Source organism: Lepidochelys olivacea (assembly GCF_965140295.1).
Source record: "Lepidochelys olivacea isolate rLepOli2 genome assembly, chromosome: 7".
NCBI classification, from domain to species: Eukaryota; Metazoa; Chordata; order Testudines; family Cheloniidae; genus Lepidochelys; species Lepidochelys olivacea.
In genome coordinates this window covers 18101987-18121495 of record NC_140417.1, presented here as the reverse complement: position 1 = coordinate 18121495, position 19509 = coordinate 18101987, and the positions used below count along the sequence as shown (strand labels likewise).

The 19509-nt window shown below is 41.0% G+C and overlaps 1 protein-coding gene across 1 annotated transcript in view; it reads left to right on the top strand.

Annotated features, from left to right (window-relative positions):
- The window catches only part of LOC311524208 (uncharacterized protein), a 50319-nt gene that overhangs the window by 14377 nt on the left and 16433 nt on the right, over positions 1-19509 (top strand). Inside the window, exons 9-15 of the mRNA XM_084635088.1 lie at positions 601-683; positions 1854-1946; positions 3168-3273; positions 5252-5359; positions 5952-6088; positions 13510-13554; positions 17487-17545. Of these exons, the coding sequence (XP_084491214.1) occupies positions 601-683; positions 1854-1946; positions 3168-3273; positions 5252-5359; positions 5952-6088; positions 13510-13554; positions 17487-17545 (631 nt within the window). The remainder of the gene's footprint in view (positions 1-600; positions 684-1853; positions 1947-3167; positions 3274-5251; positions 5360-5951; positions 6089-13509; positions 13555-17486; positions 17546-19509) is intronic.

Here is a 19509-nt window from a genome sequence, read left to right as displayed (position 1 = left end):
TAGGACTGAATTTATTCTGGGGCAAGGTGTCAAACCAAGAACCAGGCAAAGATGCTGAAATCAAATAGCTTTGGGAGGTTAGAAGGGGAGTGAGGTTGGCTGTGAAGAGTTCACAATTGTATTGTGCTCTGTTTTACAGCATTTATTGTTATTTATTATTTGTATTATCGTAGTGCCTAGGAGTCTCTGTCATGGACCAAGACCCTATTGTGCTAGGCACTGTACAAACACAGAACAAAAAGACAGTTTCTGTCACAAAGAGCTCACAGATCTAAGCATCTCTCAAGCAGTTCATGGGACTTACTTGTGTAGTAAGGTGCAATGGTGTTTTGTGGAGTAGGGCCCTTAAAGATTAATTTATGCTTATTAGGAATGCTTTGGTCAAACACGTTACAGGACTCAGTGCAGGGTTAACTATGTGAAATTCTATGGCCTGTGTTGTACACTCTAGATGATCTAATTACCCCTTCTGGCCTTAAAGATCTATGAGTCTATTAAACTTGCAATCCATTTTCCATGTGAGGAAATGAAGGTTACAACACCAGCAAACTGCTCTGGCAAAGTATATATAGCTCTGACTTTTCCATCTAATTAATGCAGGTACAGTGCTGGATTTGTCATGGCTCTGGGAAGCAAATGAATGAGGACAGATGCACACACTGCAGAGGTTCTGGTCGGAGCAGGTGAGTCCACACTCAAGGAGAAGCCAACATGGGAAGTCCATATTTTAATTAGCATCAGCTTCAAAACTAGGGCTCGTTGGCACAGGGATGGAATACTGCTATATTCAGGGACAGTTCAACGTCGGATTCTTAGGTGGGCTCAGCTAGCCACTGTAGCTGTACAAGTATTGATTGGTTTGTGAAAATGCCTCTCAGTGCTGGGCTGTGGCTGCCCAGGATAGTCAATGAAGTCCAGCTGTTGCTGTTGAACCTCCCGCTGGAATGAGCAAAATGTATTATTCATTCTGGGGCCGGGGCTGGCCCTGAGTTTTTTAATGCGCTCTTCAAAATAAGACCTGTAGAGTCCCATCCAACTTCCTTCCCACCTATAAGGAAGCTCCGTTTATTTGCAGAGCATGGTGTTTCCCTCCACTGATCACTTTCTGCCTGCAAGTCTCGTGTTTTTTCTGTTTGTGAAGATGTATTGCCTTCGATGGCTTCCCTAGGAAGCCATGGGTTACAGGGGAAGCAATTATCTCCAAGGCAGGAGGGCAGTTGGAGAATTCAACCCAGCTGCAGCCTAGCTCTGGAAGAGCTATTCCTTGAAATTTACAGCTGCGAATAGTGTGTAGCACTGGGATGAAGGTCAGTCTGTTCTACTGTGCTGTCTCATTTTTCTGATGGGGTGGCAGTACCTCAGTGGCAGAACTGCCATGTACATGAAACTGAACTTTGTGCTTGGAGAACAATGTTTCTCCAGTGCTTTGGTGGCATCAGCTACCCAAGACATTGCAGTGAAGCTGTACAGTGCTGCTGGAAACACTTATAGAATCATGCTAAGTGTAAATAAACTTGTGACTGGAAACAGAGAGTAGACTTCATGGCTTATACATATATATATATAAAATATCAGATTAGGACTCAATACTGTAAATACTTGCTAATGGGTATAGTACTTTCTAGCAGGAGTCAATGGGTCAGTGACTTTATTGAAATCATGTTCTTCAATGAGACAACTCCTGGTAGTAGACACGATGGCAAATACTAAGCATTGGCTGGACTGAATCCCCAATGTGATGCCAAATGAAGTGTGATGTGTGTGTGTCCATGCACACACACAGTGTATGCATTCAAAATCATTGTAGTAATAGTTTCTCACCATCCATTCTAATGATCATTCTTTGTCTACAGTTGCAACAGTTGTTCTGGTTCAGGCCACAAAACCTGCATAACGTGTGCAGGAAAAGGACAGTTGCTGTACTACATTGAGCTTCAAGTCAAATGGCAAGTCTAATAAAACTTTAAATAATTGCAGAGAAGCTCCTTCTTCTTCACTGTTGTACATACAGGGTTTAACTGGCAGTGTTCTGACAGGCCAGATTGTGATATGCTGCTTTCCCTCAGGAAGGGGGCTGTTAGGATTTCAAGAACATTACCAGCTTCATAAAGTCGGGCTGTGCACATATCCATACCAGCTAATTATCATTTCAAAAAGTCTGTTGAAATTTACCAGAAAGCTCCAAAAGAGAGCAGCATCTTAAGAAAGAAATTGGAGGAGACAAACTTTGTGAAAATTTACAGTAATCACGGTGAAGTTGAAAGCTTAGTTGTGGCCCTTTACTAAAATGGGATCAAAGCTATGGGCTATGTCAACAGATCATCTCTCTGATGTGCCAGCAACAAAGAAACATAGATTAGGACTAGACTCAGTATCACATCACTGGCTGTTTAATCATTGATGACTATTTAGGGAGGAGCCACAGTAGAGAATAGGAGAGTTATGCCCTGTGTATTTAATTAATGAGATCGTTGTTATTCTACACTGCGCTTCATATGAAGGAGAAAAAATGTCCTTCCCTGACTCAATGACCAGGGTGGTACATGGAGTACCAGACGGGGTGGTCTAACAAGTGCCTGACAGAACAGCAGTTTTACCTCTGGTTTTGTATCCTGCCCCTTTGCTAATCTACTGTAGTGCAGTATCTTCTTTGACTTCTCAGTCTCCAGATTGGGTTAGAGTTCCCAGATGGTTTTATATTGTTCTGAATTAAACCACTGTTGTCCTCTGTTGGCCCAGTCACTGACTTAAAGATGTTCAGCCATTGTTATTTTAATATTTGTAATTTTCAAAGGCATTTTATTTTAATATCACTTGATGGACTTTTTAAGAGGATCGTTACAAAGAACAAATATAAATAAACCATCTCAGCATTTCAGTTGGATCCATTACAACTGGAATTTGAATGCCAAAGTCTCGAAGTTTGCATTCCAGCATAGCATGCCTCCATATTATCATTAGAAAAGTACAAAGAACACCATGTGGTATGTTTAAAGCTCTGCTACCAGGAACCTCAGTATAGACTGGAGAACTTATTTAACAACTCTGCCTTGTGGAGTTTGATGTTTTTGTAGCACAAGAAACACAAAAAGGAGGGGCCCCTCTAAAATCCATTTGAGTAAGAGGAGATACAATAGGTGACAATATCTGTGTCCTTGCTCTTGTAGGAAGAACAACATTTTTGAATATGTGGCGGACCAAAGATCTGGGTTTCCTGCTGACCGCTTCAAGGAGGTCACTGGGCAGAAGAAGTTTGTTGATGAACAGTCCATGGTAATGAAACTCTAGACTCTACCACCTCTTGAAATAACAAAATGAGAGGTCTGGAAACAGAACAACTCACGTAGCCTGAGGTGGAGTTTACTGAGAATTTAAAGTGTGACAAGAAGAAAAAGACATTTGAGAACACAGCGTTCTGTTATTCTGGTTACTAATGTAACTAAATTAGTTAATTCTCCTATGTCATCTACAGTAGGGTTTTCCTTTTTTTAGTAAAAAATGCTGGTTTGGGATATTTTGTGTGTGTATCAATTCACCTCTTTGGCTTGATAACCAGAGGTGCTGCTCACCCGCAAATCCCAAATGAAGTCAATTGGGAGTGAGAGATGTTCAACACTTTTTACTATTCAGACCAGGGGAAAGTCCTGTAAATCCCTGCAACATGGATCTCATTAACAACCTATATTCTCCACAAAAATGGGCCAAATCCTCTGTTGGCATAAACTGGTGCAGTTCCATTTAAGTCAATGGAGATGTGCTAATTAACACTAGCAGATAATGTCGTCCCATGTTTACCTCTGCGGATCCGGGTGTATGTGGGTTGAAAGGTGCACTTGCCCTGCATTTGGCCTGTCGGTCATATATCTATTGGGCTAGCAGTGTATGGGTTTATGGTCACTGGGCTCATGTAAATTCCCAGTGCTCACACGCAAATAAATAAATTTCAAATATATTTAGTTACATGCAGTTTACTTTAGAGATGGTCCCAAAGAAACCCCCCAGATCTAAACAGCCTCCAGCTTTGTGATGTTGGAAATCCAGATCTAAATTTTGCAGCTTTGTTCCTCTCCTGTTTACATATTTGCAGGAGCTTTCAAATAGCAAATATAAATGCGATTTCTTCTGATTTTCCTGGTGGCTAACCCTCTAGAGGTTCTCCAGGGACCAGCCATCCCTGCACAGCACCTACCATAGTTTGTTAATCTCAGACTGGTTCTGTGTTCGAGCCCATGTCTGGGGCTTCTAGGTGCTGCCATAATACAAATAATAATAACAGAAGCACTCCTTTTTGGGGTGGCTTGGTATTTCATAACACACTCCAAGTCCTTCTTAACCATCTGCTTTTGGAGATGCTACAAAATGGATGATACATAATGGATTTCCTACAGGGTATATTTGGAATTGATTGCAGTGATTCTTTAGAGCCTGCCAAGGAATCCACAATCAAATGCAATTAGGCTACTGCCCTGGAAATCCAGAGCCTATTCCTTTTCAAGTTTTAGCCCATAGGGTTTATGTACACTTTTTGCCCCAGTGTAGATGTGCTGTGTCGGTGTAAGACATGACTTGCACTAGTGTGACTAATCCCCTTTTGAAATCTAGTATAGACAGGCCCTTAGTTTTTAGCAACTGCAACACAATTAGCTGATACCTCGCAGCAATGAAGACTGCTGAAAAAGATACTCGGGAAGAATGCGATTGTTTTCTTTACAACTGGCACAAAACGTCCTACAAAACCGTACTCACGTGAGTCGCTTTTCTTTATGCAAGCAATCCCATTTACCTCACTAGCCAGATCCTCGTTGATGTAAATTGGCATAGCTCCATTGATTTGGTCCACTGCTGTGAACAAAGATTACTCATGTGAGTGAGGGTTTGTCTCTACTGCGACGCTCAGGAAAATTAATCTGAATTAACTACAGATGTGAATTTTAAATGAATTAGTTAAACTGCTTTAAACCCCTGTCTGGATGCACTGTAATTCAGAATTGAAGTGGCCTTAATTCACTCTGGAAGTGAATTAAACTAAACTGAATTACAGCCACTTTAATTCTGAATTACAGTGTCCACACAGAGATTTAATAAAGTTTAAAACTATCCACTTAAAATTCCCACCTTTAGTTAATTCAGATTAATTTTCCTGAGTGGAAACAAGCCCTGAGAGACCTGAGGACTGAGATGGGCCTGATATTTGGAAGCAATTGTGATCTCCTTCCAATTTGTGTGTCTTAAATATTTTCCATTTCTCCAGGTTTACCCTGTTGTGAATTTTCCTGATCCTTCCATCAGTCAGGCTTCCCAGAATGCTGTTGTGCAACATCACACTCAGTTTGCATCTACATCTCGTGTACTGAGACAGGTGAGTGCACTGCAGCCCAAGTGTAACAAGAGGATGCAAAGCAACTAGTTTGTGGAAATCAGACTGTACCAGCTTAACATTTGTGCAAGTTTCACCATGCCCTTTTTTATTGGACCATTTGAAACAATTCTTCAAGCACCAGAGCAAAAGACTTTCCATTAGGTGGATAATGACTATTAACATTAAAGCGTTTGGATTTTCTTAAGTGCCTGCATTTCAAGACCTTTAAAACATCTTTAATTTGATTTAGAATGGGAGGGAGTGTAATACTGAGCATAAGAGAACTGTCAACGAGATAGAACATGGTACTGGGAGACTGGAACTCCTTGAGTTAGAATCACAACTCTGCCACTGATTGCCTGTGGATGGGTCAGCTCACTTCTCTGTGTGCCTCAGTTTCCACATCTGTAAAATGGGACTTATCATGCTCTCTTACCCGGGGTGTGGTGCGGATTAATTATTTAATGTTTACACAGATTGCAAAGTGCTACATAAAGTGCTTTTGAAAATGCCACCAAGAGAGTTTACAAATCCTCCTGTATTGTATAGATTTAGCTTCATTAGCCTTGTATTTTCTCTTTCTTTCTTCCAGAGGCAAACTATTGAGCTGATCCCTCTTACTAAAGTGGAATACGAGTGGCAAGGGGAACGGTATTCCTATTACGTGTATGGAGATGAAAATAGGGTGTACGCAGAGAACTACCCCAAAAAGTGCTGCTGCTCCGTTATGTGACTTACTGATCACTTCTCAGCACGCCAAGGACCGCGGCGGTTGTCCAGACCCATGCAAGGAAAAGCTTCATCTCGTACTCATTTTGTTTTGTTTTGGTCAATAGAAGTTCATTGATTTGCATGTTTGGGGCAGGCTGCAGCAGGAAGAAAATGGGGGAGCGAGAGTTTGTCAAGCTGATTATTCAGTTCCAGGACTGGATCCTGTATGTATGTCACAATCCCTGTGGGGCTGCTTGGCTTTTGCTGTGGCTCTCCCTGACCCGCCCTTGCCACTCGTAGAATACAAACTCCATTTGGGATTACAGTACCATTTAGTTTCTGCACTGTGTGTGGGCCTGGCCTAATCTACCTTTACTCAGACTTCACTGGGTCTCTTGGCATTAATAAGGTCTACATTTTTATGAGTAAGGGAATACAAGGAAAACAGGGCCTAGGTCTGTGTCTTCCATTATCAGTAGTAGTAAAAATTATGTGACCGAACAGTCTGCCCTGTCTTACGCTAGGGAAACCCGCTGACTTCAGTGAAGTTGTCTGTGGCAAACCTTGAGGCAACATTTTAACTCTTCTAACAGAATCTCCAAATGAAGATAAACAGAGAAGGAAACAGGACAAATTGTGGATTTTTTTTTTAAATTAAGTGTATAGGGCTTGACTAAAAGCCTCTTGAGGTCAATGTGAATCTTTCCATGACTTCAGTGGATCAGGTTTATAATGCATATTATTAATCACCCACTATCAACTTCTAACCTTTCTTGCTGCTGAGTTTTCAGCATGTTTGGATCGTTCCTCATTTGCCATGTGACTGTGATACACACACACACACACACACATCTGTAGTTTCTCTTTCTGTACCAATGTCATAGTAATAAAATATGACTAGGTAGGATTCCTGTTAAGAATAAATGTATCTGGGCAGATGTGCTAACAACACTGTAGTAATAATGCCCAAGTGTTTACTTGCACGTGCTTGTCAAATCCAGTTTTTGTAGGTGGGATATAACCAGGGTGGACTGCATTGTTCTTTTAAATAGTTAAGTGGGATTTAGTGGCTGTGATAAGAGCTCCGGAGAAGCTATTTGTCCACATATCCAGTATAAGCAATGGGAGTTTAAACGTCCTCCTATTCTGCTAACATACTGTCAGTGTGCCCTAACCTTGACCTGAAGGGATCAAGTTGGGGGCTAAGATGGTAGCCCAGCTGCCATACCCACTCAGTCTTTGTCCTCTGCTAACACTATCAGTAGTTCTAATTGGTGTCAGTTTATTGTTATTACTATTAGTTGTGTTGCACGGGAGCCCCACTCATGGACCAGGACCCCACTGTGCTAGGCACTGTACAAACCCAGAACAAAAAGTGAGCCCTTGCCCCAAAGAACTTACAATCTAAGTTACAGTTTACAATCCAGTTGAGCTGGTTTTGTCCACTAGGAAATGGACTGAAATCACTAACCAATTCTGCGTACAGCAAGGAAAGGCCATCAGCTGTGGTCACTCACTTGGAAGTGACCTAGACGAACCAGCGCTAATGACTGCATGGATAACATTTTCAAAAGCACCTACGTCTCATTAAACATGGGCTCCTAAGTCACTTAGGTGCTTTTGAAAATGTTACCCTACATTTAATATTTACTTGGGTAATAGTGTATCTTACCCAATATTTTGCAGAGTAAAAAACCACTTTCAGACTGATTTATTGTTGCAAAATGACTTCTGTCATGAAAACCAAAAGTATTAGTCACCATAAGCAGAATAATTGAACCCCTGATACCAGCAGTCAGGATCGGGTACTTTTGATGCCACTGCAAGAATCATATTATTTAGTATGTTTATAACACTTCACCAATTATAAACATTCAGCTTTAAATTCAGGGATGTTTAGAAAGCATCTCTTTGTCTGATAGTGAATGTAAATTTGGATGGGCCATGGATCAGAATTTAACAAACTCTGGTACCCTTTGCTTAAACATCTAAGGTAAAAGAGGGCTTGTTCTGTTGTAGAATTGATACAAGTGTCACGGGTGAACATTTTGATTTGGGGGTAAATCTGAATGAGCTCCATTGACTTCAGAAGAATTATTGTGGATTTACATTAATGAAACCAAGATCAGAATCTGACCCTTGGTAGAAATTAATGTAATTTGTTTAATTTTTCAACAGCAGAATTATGTGGCTAAACTAGCTATTACTTTGCCCCAGTCCCATCTTTCCCAGATTAATGTGTATGTGTGCTGGAAAAATTTGAACAGGCTGAATAATTTCAAAAATATGGATCTGAATGTTTCCCCTTTTAGTATTTTTGGATAGTCTTTGTTTTTAAAATCTTTAACCAGGATCTTTTCAGCAGATCAAATGTAATTTTTTTCAAAAGTGCCTCAATGATTTAGAAGTAGAGCTGGTTGGCAAAACTTCAATAAAACCATATTCCATCAGAATATACAGTGCTGTCAAAATAAAAATGCTTTGCTAAATCAGGTCAATTTTTCTGGAATTTAATAGTGGAAGAAAACTGGAAAAAAGTTTTGATTTTTTTTTGTTTTACTTTGAAATCACTTTTTGTTTTGAATTGTTTTTATTTTGTATTATAAAGTATTTTTTTAAAAAATGTCAAAACTAAAACATTTTGACCCACCTTACATGGAAATTCTTCAGAATCTTCCTTTGCAGAGAATTTAAAAATACTTGGTTTGCATTCTAATCTGAAATGAAGTCAAAATTTGAGATCTTGAAATCCTCTATGAAATGGAGCATCCATCCCTTGCATAGCTCTGCTTAACCTAAATCCCCAAAACAGACTTAAGAACCTAAGTCCCATTGAAAGTCAATGGGTCTCAGGGTCCTAAGTCTGTTTTGAAAATGGATCTTACGATCTTTTGTATATTTTACCCCAAATCTTTTCAGAGAGCAGCATAGGCATGAATACAGCTTAGGTGCATATACAGATAAGCAATGCAACATTTAAAACAAGAGACACAGAATGAGATTTTATTACATTATGTTCCTAGACTATATATCATGACTTTTTAAAACTGGAAAGATATTTCATCAAGTCAGATTTACTTTTCCCATAAATGTTGCATGGCACTGCAATATACAGAAGACCAAAGAGCAATACAAGTTGCCAGTTTTCAAGGTGTGTCTGCAAGGGTGGAAAATGTGTTTAGTTTATTGTAATAACACATTTATGAATAAATAATAGCATAATGTTCACCTCCAAGAATAACTTCTTATCTGCTAGTTTCAACATTTATTAGTTCTATGGTGCCATCTAGTGTGTGATTATATCAGTGCAAACAATAAAACATTTCCCTTTTTTCTAACAACAGGCCCATTGGGCCTTATTCTGTTTTCATTCACACCAATTTTAAACAAGTATAGCATGACGTACATTGACTTTAATGTAACATTTTGTGTCTTTGATGTGTGACTTCAGTGGAATTACTCTGAATGTGCAAGAGAGTGAGAGACTGTTGCCCTGGTCTGTGCTGCTCAGATGACAAATTTCCACCTTATCTGACTTAACGATTCATAAATCTTTGTTCTCCCTATTTGGGCTGGACTTCCCAAGACAAAATTTTGTCACCAGAACCTGTTGTTTCTGATGGAGGTGGATTTAAAGTAGAAATAGCGGCCATATTGGCATTTTGCCACTTTGAGAACCATGATGTACAGAGGCCTAAGAAAATGAAAAACAAAGTTAGCCAAACTTTCTCAATCCTGGAGAGTTGCAGTTTGAGTTTTTGGTGGAGGTTCCCAGGGGCACGGCATGCACGGCTAGATTCTGGTCTAACTCCACTGAAAGTCACTGGAATTGCACTTGTGTAAAGTCAGTTATAGTGAGAGAAGAATCAGGACTAAGAGACTTATCCTGGAATTTGCCTGTATAAATGACAGGTTTCAGAGTAACAGCCGTGTTAGTCTGTATTCGCAAAAAGAAAAAGAGTACTTGTGGCACCTTAGAGACTAACCAATTTATTTGAGCATAAGCTTTTGTGAGCTATAGCTCACTTCATCGGATGCATACTGTGGAAACTGCAGAAGACATTATATACACAGAGACCATGAAACAATACCTCCTCCCACCCCACTCTCCTGCTGGTAATAGTTTATCTAAAGTGATCACTCTCCTTACAATGTGTATGATAATCAAGTTGGGCCATTTCAAGGTGTCCCCTGAATAGATATGTGGACACAGTTGGCAACGGGCTTTGTTGCAAGGATAGGTTCCAGGGTTAGTGGTTCTGTTGTGTGGTATGCGGTTGTTAGTGAGTATTTGCTTCAGGTTGGGGGGCTGTCTGTAGGCAAGGACTGGCCTGTCTCCCAAGATTTGTGAGAGTTTATCCTTGCAACAAAGCCCGTTGCCAACTGTGCCCACATATCTATTCAGGGGACACCATCACAGGGCCTAATAGCATCAGCCACACTATCAGAGGCTCGTTCACCTGCACATCCACCAATGTGATATATGCCATCATGTGCTAGCAATGCCCCTCTGCCATGTACATTGGTCAAACTGGACAGTCTCTACGTAAAAGAATAAATGGACACAAATCAGATGTCAAAAATTATAACATTCATAAACCAGTTGGAGAACACTTCAATCTCTCTGGTCACGCAATTACAGACATGAAGGTCGCTATCTTAAAACAAAGAAACTTCAAATCCAGACTCCAGCGAGAAACTGCTGAATTGGAATTCATTTGCAAATTGGATACTATTAATTTAGGCTTAAATAGAGACTGGGAGTGGCTAAGTCATTATGCAAGGTAGCCTATTTCCCCTTGTTTTTTCCTACCCCCCTCGCGCCCCAGACGTTCTGGTTAAACTTGGATTTATGCTGGAAATGGACCACCTTGATTATCATACACATTGTAAGGAGAGTGGTCAGTTTGGATGAGCTATTGCCAGCAGGAGAGTGAGTGTGTGTGTGTATGGGGATGGGGGGTGAGAAAACCTGGATTTGTGCTGGAAATGGCCCACCTTGATTTTCATACACATTGTAAGGAGAGTAGTCACTTTGGATAAGCTATTACCAGCAGGAGAGTGAATTTGTGTGTGTGGTTTTTGGAAAAAAGGGGGGGGGGTGAGAAAACCTGAATTTGTGCTGGAAATGGCCCACCTTGATTATCACACACATTGTAAAGAGAGTGGTCGCTTTGGATGGGCTATTACGAGCAGTAGAGTGAGTTTGTGGGGGGGGGGGGGGGGCGGAGGGTGAGAAAACCTGGATTTGTGCTGGAAATGGCCCAACTTGATTATCATACACATTGTAAGGAGAGTGATCACTTTAGATAAACTATTACCAGCAGGAGAGTGGGGTGGGAGAAGGTATTGTTTCATGGTCTCTGTGTGTATATGTCTTCTGCAGTTTCCACAGTATGCATCCGATGAAGTGAGCTGTAGCTCACGAAAGCTTATGCTCAAATAAATTGGTTAGTCGCTAAGGTGCCACAAGTACTCCTTTTCTTTTTCCTGTATAAATGAGATCAGAATCTGGGATTCAGTCTTGAAATCTTTCCATCAGGTGGGGTATGCAATAGGCTGCTTACTAACAATTTTGCCAAGCAAATAATCCCACCGCAGGGAGTTTACCATTTTAGAGTCTGAACTGTTATGCCAAAGTGTTAATAAAATGCATGTAATGACTTAAATATATGTGTGACCCAAGCATGCCAACTGGCAGATGGCTTAGGGGTACATATGGGTACAGGGATCCCCTGATTAGATAACGTCCATGCTGAAAGCCTGTGTCACACTGGTCCTCATAGTCATTATGAGATGTACGTATGGAAAACGTGTGAGGAGTTATGTGTATATGCTGAAAATTACGTTCTCTAGGCCTTGCAGTTAAAGGCAGGTTACATAAAGTTAGCATGCCTTGCAACAAACTTCTCCAGACAGAAGGTGTGAGGTGGACCACAGTGAATCTCACAACAGAAGTCTATTAGCACACTGAGACAAATGCTAATGAAGAGCTTGTGGAAGCTTTAGAAGGAGATTAACAGGAAGAGGTGAACAACAGAGGGAGACTGGAACCCTATTTTCAGATGATCATGAAAGGTCTGGTCTGGTCTATGTAGGTAAAATGAACCCTCAGGCATCCTTCAGTCTGTGAGGACAAGCTGCCAGTAGGTTTGATTTTATGAAAGGGGGATCTCAGCCAACTGGGCTGAAAATGCTGGGGAAAAGGACTTTTTAAGCTCTCTTGTATGAGACAGGGAACTATCTTATCAGTGTAGTTGTATCTGTGTTGGTCCCAGGATATTAGAGAGGACCTCCTGAGTTCCCTTCCAACCCTGATATTCTATAATTCTATGAGGCAAGGTGGGTGAGTTAATATCTTTTATTGGACCAACTTCTGTTGGTGAGAGAGACAAGCTTGTTTGGTGATTTAAGTTTAGGGTCTAGAAAGTGTATTTTGATTTTGTTGGATATGTAACCATTTGTTTCCAATATTCTTACTTCCTATTATTTGAATCTCTGTCCTTTGATAATAAACTTTATTCTTGTTTTCACTATGAACATATCTGGCCGCTGCGTGTTATGTGGAGTGGTGATTCCGAGCTGAATCTTACAAGCATTTGGAGCAGCACCTCAGCGAGTTCTGAGAGTGTTCAGTGGAACAGGGACTGGACACTCCAAAGGGACGCTTGGAGGACTCAGGGGTTAGAGAGCTCCTATCACTAACCTGTACAGAGAGAGCAAGGTCTGCAGAGGCTTGGCATGTAGCGCTTGTGTCGTCAGAGGTTAAGGGCCTTGCAACCTAGGGTACCCCAGGGCAGTATCACAGTAAGTATGCAATATGAAACACTTCATACGTAGAGGGCCTGGCCCCAGGGACACCATACTGTAACAGCATCCAGATGGTCGCTAAGGGATGTGGAGTAAGCCTTTTCCTGCGTATGGGGTTAGTAGAGAAGCTGTCTCCACATAAATCTGTAGCGGTTCTTTTCTGTTGCAGAGCAGCTGCGCTAAAGCAGGGTTAATGTCCAGACCCTCCAATATACCCCATACAGGCCAGAGCTAGGCGTTTCCAAGGTAACAAATTCAGGGGCCCAGATAGGAAAAAGGAAGATAGGGCTTGTCTGGACTACAGTTTTAGAAATACACATTTTTATTCTAATCTAGACAAGCCCAGTGGGCTGAAGCAGTCAGTGACCAAGAGATCTAGGCCCTTTTCCTGCCCTGTTGAAGTCAGTGGGAGTCTTTACATTGGGCACAGGATCAAGCCCTTAGAGATCAACTTTTTAAATAGCTGGCCCTGGCTGATTAAAAGTAGGGGGATGGCGTGTTGAAACCCTACAGGAATGTATGTGATCCTGTACTTTCAGATTTAGTACAGACACTGCAACTTCCTTCAACTGTGAGGCCTTTTGGGAGCTAAACACCAGCACAGGAAGTGTCATTTCTTGAGCAAACAGCAGTCAGTGTCTTTCAACAACAATGGAGCAAGAGCTGCAGATCGGGTGAGCTTAAGAAATAAGAATGTATTTTTGTGAAGGAGAGGCACAAACATTCTGCCGTTGGAATAATCATGGAATTGTACAGCCACTGCATGCGGTTTTAATACAGTAATGCAGAGAGAGGGAGGCTGCAGATTAAGAGAGCTATGAAACTGCGGGGTTTTTTTTTAATCCAAACAAAAATAAAAATGTGGGGAGAATTTGTAGAAACGTCTCAGTTGGTTTTTAAATGTTAACTGTAATGTTTATAAAATGAAACAGTTTCCTTTCAGTTTATGCTGTTGCTAAGTCAGAGGGAGTTTTTCATCCGACTCTGGAAAGTTCCAGTGAATGCCAGTTAGTATTCTCAGTGTTGCCTTTTGTATGTTGTGTAAAGATGTCTTCATCCCATGATATGTATTTGAGTCAGTTATAGTTTGTTTCCATCAAAAACTCCTAGTTTTTGCTGCCCAGGATAAATACAATCCTTCCTGAGTGAGGCACGATAGACGCTTTCCCAAGACTTTAGGGGCAATTCAGTATATTCAACGAAGGTGAATGGCCATATTTTCAGATGTGGTTGCAGTGGATATATCTTTAAAATCCCACATTTTATCGTTGTAGCAATCTGCCCTGGTTTGAAAATGTAGTCCTATATGAAACTCACCAAAACAATGTAATTCACAGGTAAAGATTGCAGTACAGTTACACACCTAAAAACTGCATGTAATAATGTTACTACGGTGTTTAGAGTATTTATTATAGAATAACACAGTATTTTTCCTCCAGAAGGATGCTTAAGCATGATTTGAAGACTCTCAATTATTTTTTCAAAATGCAGCTTGGAATTGGACAACACTTCTTAAAGTAGGGCTATCCCTATGCCCCTTCCATCTCTTGAACAGTGCTGTGCTTGGGAGATTAACTTAGATGTGCAACTGCCAATACTAATAATAACAGGAGGCATACATTTATCCTTTGAAGCACAATGGGCCAGATCCTCACTTGGTGCAAATAAGTATCTCCACTGAAACCTATGCTGATTTACACCAGTTGATAATCTGGGCTAACATTGCAAGTGTTTCCCTTGACAATGATGTATGCTGGGAGGGGGGCGGGGATGTTGGTCTGTTTTCAGAACAGGTTAAATTGTCTCTCTGAGATCTCTTCCAGCTAACTGGAATAAGGTTTCTGTTGACGTCTTTCCCCCCCTTATTTTAAGCTCCGCACCCCTCTGTATTACATGCTTCTGCCTGGGATGTGATGAGAGGCTATTTTTGCAATGTTTCTAGTCCAGCTGAGAGCAGGAAGTACCAGAAATGCTAGGAAAATTCCTGCAGGACATTTTCAGAGATTCAGATAAACACATCATTCGTTTAACAACACACGGTTATCTCTAACTCCGTTGACTCCTGGGCAGTGACTCAGAGATCACACCGGTGTAAATGAGATAAAAATTTGTCCTGCCAGGACTGTTAGTTATAGCAATGGTATTACCCTTACAGCCCATTTTGGACTCTTCCCCTTTTTATTTTTAACCTTATTTGGATTTCCTTTTTAGAATCAGACATCTGGCATGATTCTAAACAGGTACCAAGAACAAATTATCCAATGTCTATAAAAAACCTCAGACAGTTGACCTTTTTCAAATCAGCAAATTATCCAATGTCTATAAAAAAAACTCAGACACGTTGACCTTTTTCAAATCAGTAGTTTTTTAATGCTGTTTTTATGGTATGTTATTTCCTTAGGTGTTCTTGTTGAGGTTTTTTATGGAGATTGTTAGAGAAATGCTTAAGAAATGAAATAAAGAATAATTATCTAGGGTGAGCTACTTATGACAACATTATAGACTTTGGTTTACAAAGTGTCTGTAAGTTCTGCTTCAAGCATCTAGCAAAGTTTCTTTAAAATTTACAACACAGACTCAAGTATATGTTTAATACATCATATTATACCTGCATTGTTAAATACAAATAGTAAAGGGAAAATCTTAGGTGGCTGGTGATAAAGGTTTCTACACTCTGGGAATCAAGATTAAAAAATATCAGCTTATCAGTGGTAGAGTGGTCTACAAAAGGAAGAAAGGGGCACCATGCATTAAAACAAGATGTCTAAATAGCTTAATGTATTGTAAAGGTTGCCTTAGTGTACCCTGCCCTTCTCTGTATATTGTCCCTTTTGAACTGTAGCTCAATACAGTTTGAAGGTTTTTGGCTGACGTAGAGACAGACCGAAACTTTGGATTACTTAAATGCTGGAAAATTCATGATCCACCTCTGGACATTGTGTCTCAGCCACATTTGTAGTTCTTTCAAAAAGTTCCAGGCTGATGACACTAAAGTCATTTATTTATTTTCCGACCAGATACAATTTGATCACTGGCACTGCAAACATCCTCACTGTGCCCCTAAGCCCTGGCCTGGAGGGACCACCTCTAGGTGTATGAGAGTTGTTCATTCTTCATTGCCACTCAGTCCTTGTCTTCTCTGCTAGGCACATTGATTGTGATGATTTTTTTATGTGATGTGGACACCTGACTTCTTAGAACTGAACCGAGACACCAAAATCATCTTTACCAACTACAGATCATCAGCAGTCACCTGATGTCTGTCACTTGTGGCCTAGACTGCATTTGAATTACTGGTGAAAGGCCCCATATCTCATTAAAAACCACCTTTGCGATCCAGGTCCCCATCGCTCATTTTTCATCCATCAAATGCTGTGAGTTTGTTTTAACGTGGCCTTCACATACAACACTCCTATCCCTCAGTCTCTGTTTTAGAAAACTTCCCCAATTAAACCGTGCAAAGCAGAGACTTAAATAGTTGCTTGCAGCTGCTATAGAATGATTCAGCCCAGATGAGAACCAGGACACCAACCAAAATATCAGAGAGAAGCATTTTAATTTAGGAAGCATTTTCTCAGCCCCCATAGACCTGCACAAGTTCCGGCAAAGCATACAGGAGTGATGGGGTTTAAGGCCCCCAAACAGGCTGGGAATCTCTCTCTTTGTATCTGGACAAAGCAGAACAATTATAAAGGGGATAAAAAACAGGTTAAAGACCTGCACAGGGGACCACCTGATTGACAACTGTATTTTTAATTCATACTAGGCTAGACCTTTGGCCACAATACAGTCTCTGTACCACTTTGCCAAGGCAAGGAGACTGTAAAACTGCTTTATCAGGCAACTGGTGATGACCCCGGAATGGGGGAATCTTTGGCTTGCGCGGTCGGTGTATAGACAGTTCTGTGCCATTCTATCCCATTGCCCCACAGCATTGAGGGCATGCCAGGGATAGGAGAAGCCTAAGCTAGAGAGTGCTGTGTTCCATCCATCCACTCATTGTACAGTGTATTGTGCAACCAGTTAAGTTAGTATGGAAAATCCAGTGATTAAGGGCTTGAAAACAGAACTGGCTTCTGATGAATGATTAGTGACAGTTTTGTGGTGAGATTGCTAGCAGGAGAAAAAAATGTAAATAGCACTTGCAATGGTAATCAAAGTTAAGAAACATTTTAAGGAGGTGAAGCTGGTTTCTGTTTACTTTTACATTAAGAAAAAACCCAACTCTGTTTCCATGAACATTCCAGACAACCACAAATCTAATTCACGAAGGTGTTTGCAAAAGGGGTGCAAATACTTTCACATTGGTTTAAAAATGCAATGGACTATTCACAGGGCTTTTTTTTTTTTCTTTGCCACATTCTCACAACTCAAAGTAGCACACCCAACAAGCACAGCAGAGCATAGGCAATGGCAGAATGAGTTTCTCCTAAATTGCACTGCCAATGTGTCTCAACCTTCATTTTGCTGGGGCCTCCTCTAGGGGTGAGCGGATAATAAATACCACTAATCCTACGTCATAATGAATCATGACCTTGCTGTGCATCCCCTTCTCCTAGCAAAGGGCTCGTTTCATTATATTCTTTGTTTGCATTCTTCCAAACAGAAATGAAAGCCATCTGGATTATGGAAGTGAATGTCTCCTTTCTCCCTCTGTTGCACAAGGTATGGACAATGGTATTTGTAAATTAGCAGCTGTTTACCTGAGATAAGATCTAAACTACTGAGCAGGCCGTTTTCAAGCAGGATTGGCCAGGAGCTAAACACCCACAATCCTTAGTTTTGTTTGTTGTCTTGTCTAAAAAATGAGGGAAACAAAAGAAAAGACCATTGTCCCACCTTGTTGACTTCAATACCAACAACACTGGGCTTCAAATAACTTACGCAATAACTAACAATTCAAATAGCCCATGCTTTGATTTTTGTGTGTATCTTTGGAAGCATTCTTAATGACATCATACTGGTATGTCAGAAAAGAATAACCCAAGCGCATAACAGTTCATAGTATATGAAGATACTAATATATTGCAAATTCTTAGGGCTTTGATTCTCCCCTGAATGATAAATGCTGTGTACCTGAAGGAAGGTTTGAGGCTCTCTTCTGAGAGACGCATAAAGCACATGATGGTCAGTGCTTTTCTTTTGCAGTCAGGCATGCTGATCATCACGATTGCAGCTCACATTGTGAAACGCCACATGGTTATGCTTGTTCCCCTCGAAAAAGCCCCCTGTCCTTTACCATGCATGAGCTGCACTTTCAAAGAAGGTAGAGTCATATTCAAATATTTACCCATTCTTTGACGACGTGAAAATCAGTTTTACAACAGCAACAACAGATCCAGTTATACTAACAACAGAAACAACAGACCTCGTTATATTATCTAGCACAGTCGGCTCAACTCATTTGGAGTCACAATAGGCTAGGAGTCTTCACCATACAGCAGAGGGTGCAAGATAGAGACAGCTGTCACATATACAGTACACTAGGTAAGTGAGAAAAGCAAAAATTCATGCGTTCCATTCTCTTATTTCAGTTATTTATTTTGGGCCAAATTCTGCACTGAATTACACACGGCACAACTCCACTGACATCAGGAAGGTTTCATGGGGCTATAATCAGTGCAAACAGGACTCTTAGTTAACTTACAGTTTGTGAGTAAATTTAATGCTTCTGAAAGTGAGCGACTAATAGCATCAGACGGAGGCAGGCCTGTTTTTTTGTTTTTTTTTTTTGGAGTGAAACAGCAATGTTATTATACTTAAAAATGAAGACTAAAAGACCCAGAACATTTCGGGCTGGTTTCTCACCCTACCAGTTGAATTTGCGGTTATTGTCAAGCTCCATTGGAAAGCAGTTATTCAAGGGCTTAGTCAGAAAAGAATCAAAGTATTATTTGTATTAGGAGAGGGCCCAGGGCTCCTGGTCAGGGATAGGCACCCTACTCATTGTACTAGGCACTGTCTGCACTGGGGCAGCATGCACAGTGTTGAATCACAGAGGATTTGCATTCGTGTCAGTTCTTGCAGATGCTCCCAGATTGAAGTGGGGGCCGGGGGCTCCCAGAGCACCACCGGCAATTGTCTCAACAGGCGATTCAGGCCTGCCCAAGATTACAGCTGTGATGCTATCACTTCTTGTTGGAGGCCCGGTAGGCAAACCAGAAGAGAGCAACAAGGTTTCCAAACAACACCTGAAACTGCACCGGGACATAATTGACATTAATGAACTGGACTGGGGTCCACACTTTCCAGTTCATTTTGAGTGCTACCCAGTAACCACTCTTTATCTTCTCAGCATGTTACAAGGCAGATGCTTTGGGACCTTCTCCCACACAGCCCTGCCGATGCACCTTAGGTCCTTAGCTTGCAGCATTCCTACTAGTCCAGTCCGGAAGCTATCTTGAGGAGAGGCTATTAAACTGTGCTAAATGGTGTGGTGATTTTGCGATGATCTTACACTAATGTGGATGAGGGCAGGTAAATACAATTCTGTCCATTTTTACAAATGAGGAGACTGAGGCACGGAGGAGTTAAGGGGTTTTCCCAAGGGCACATGGAAAAAAAACCTGCTGCAAAGAATAAAATCTGGATGTTCACAGTCATGTTCCTTAAAGACAAAATGGCCTTTC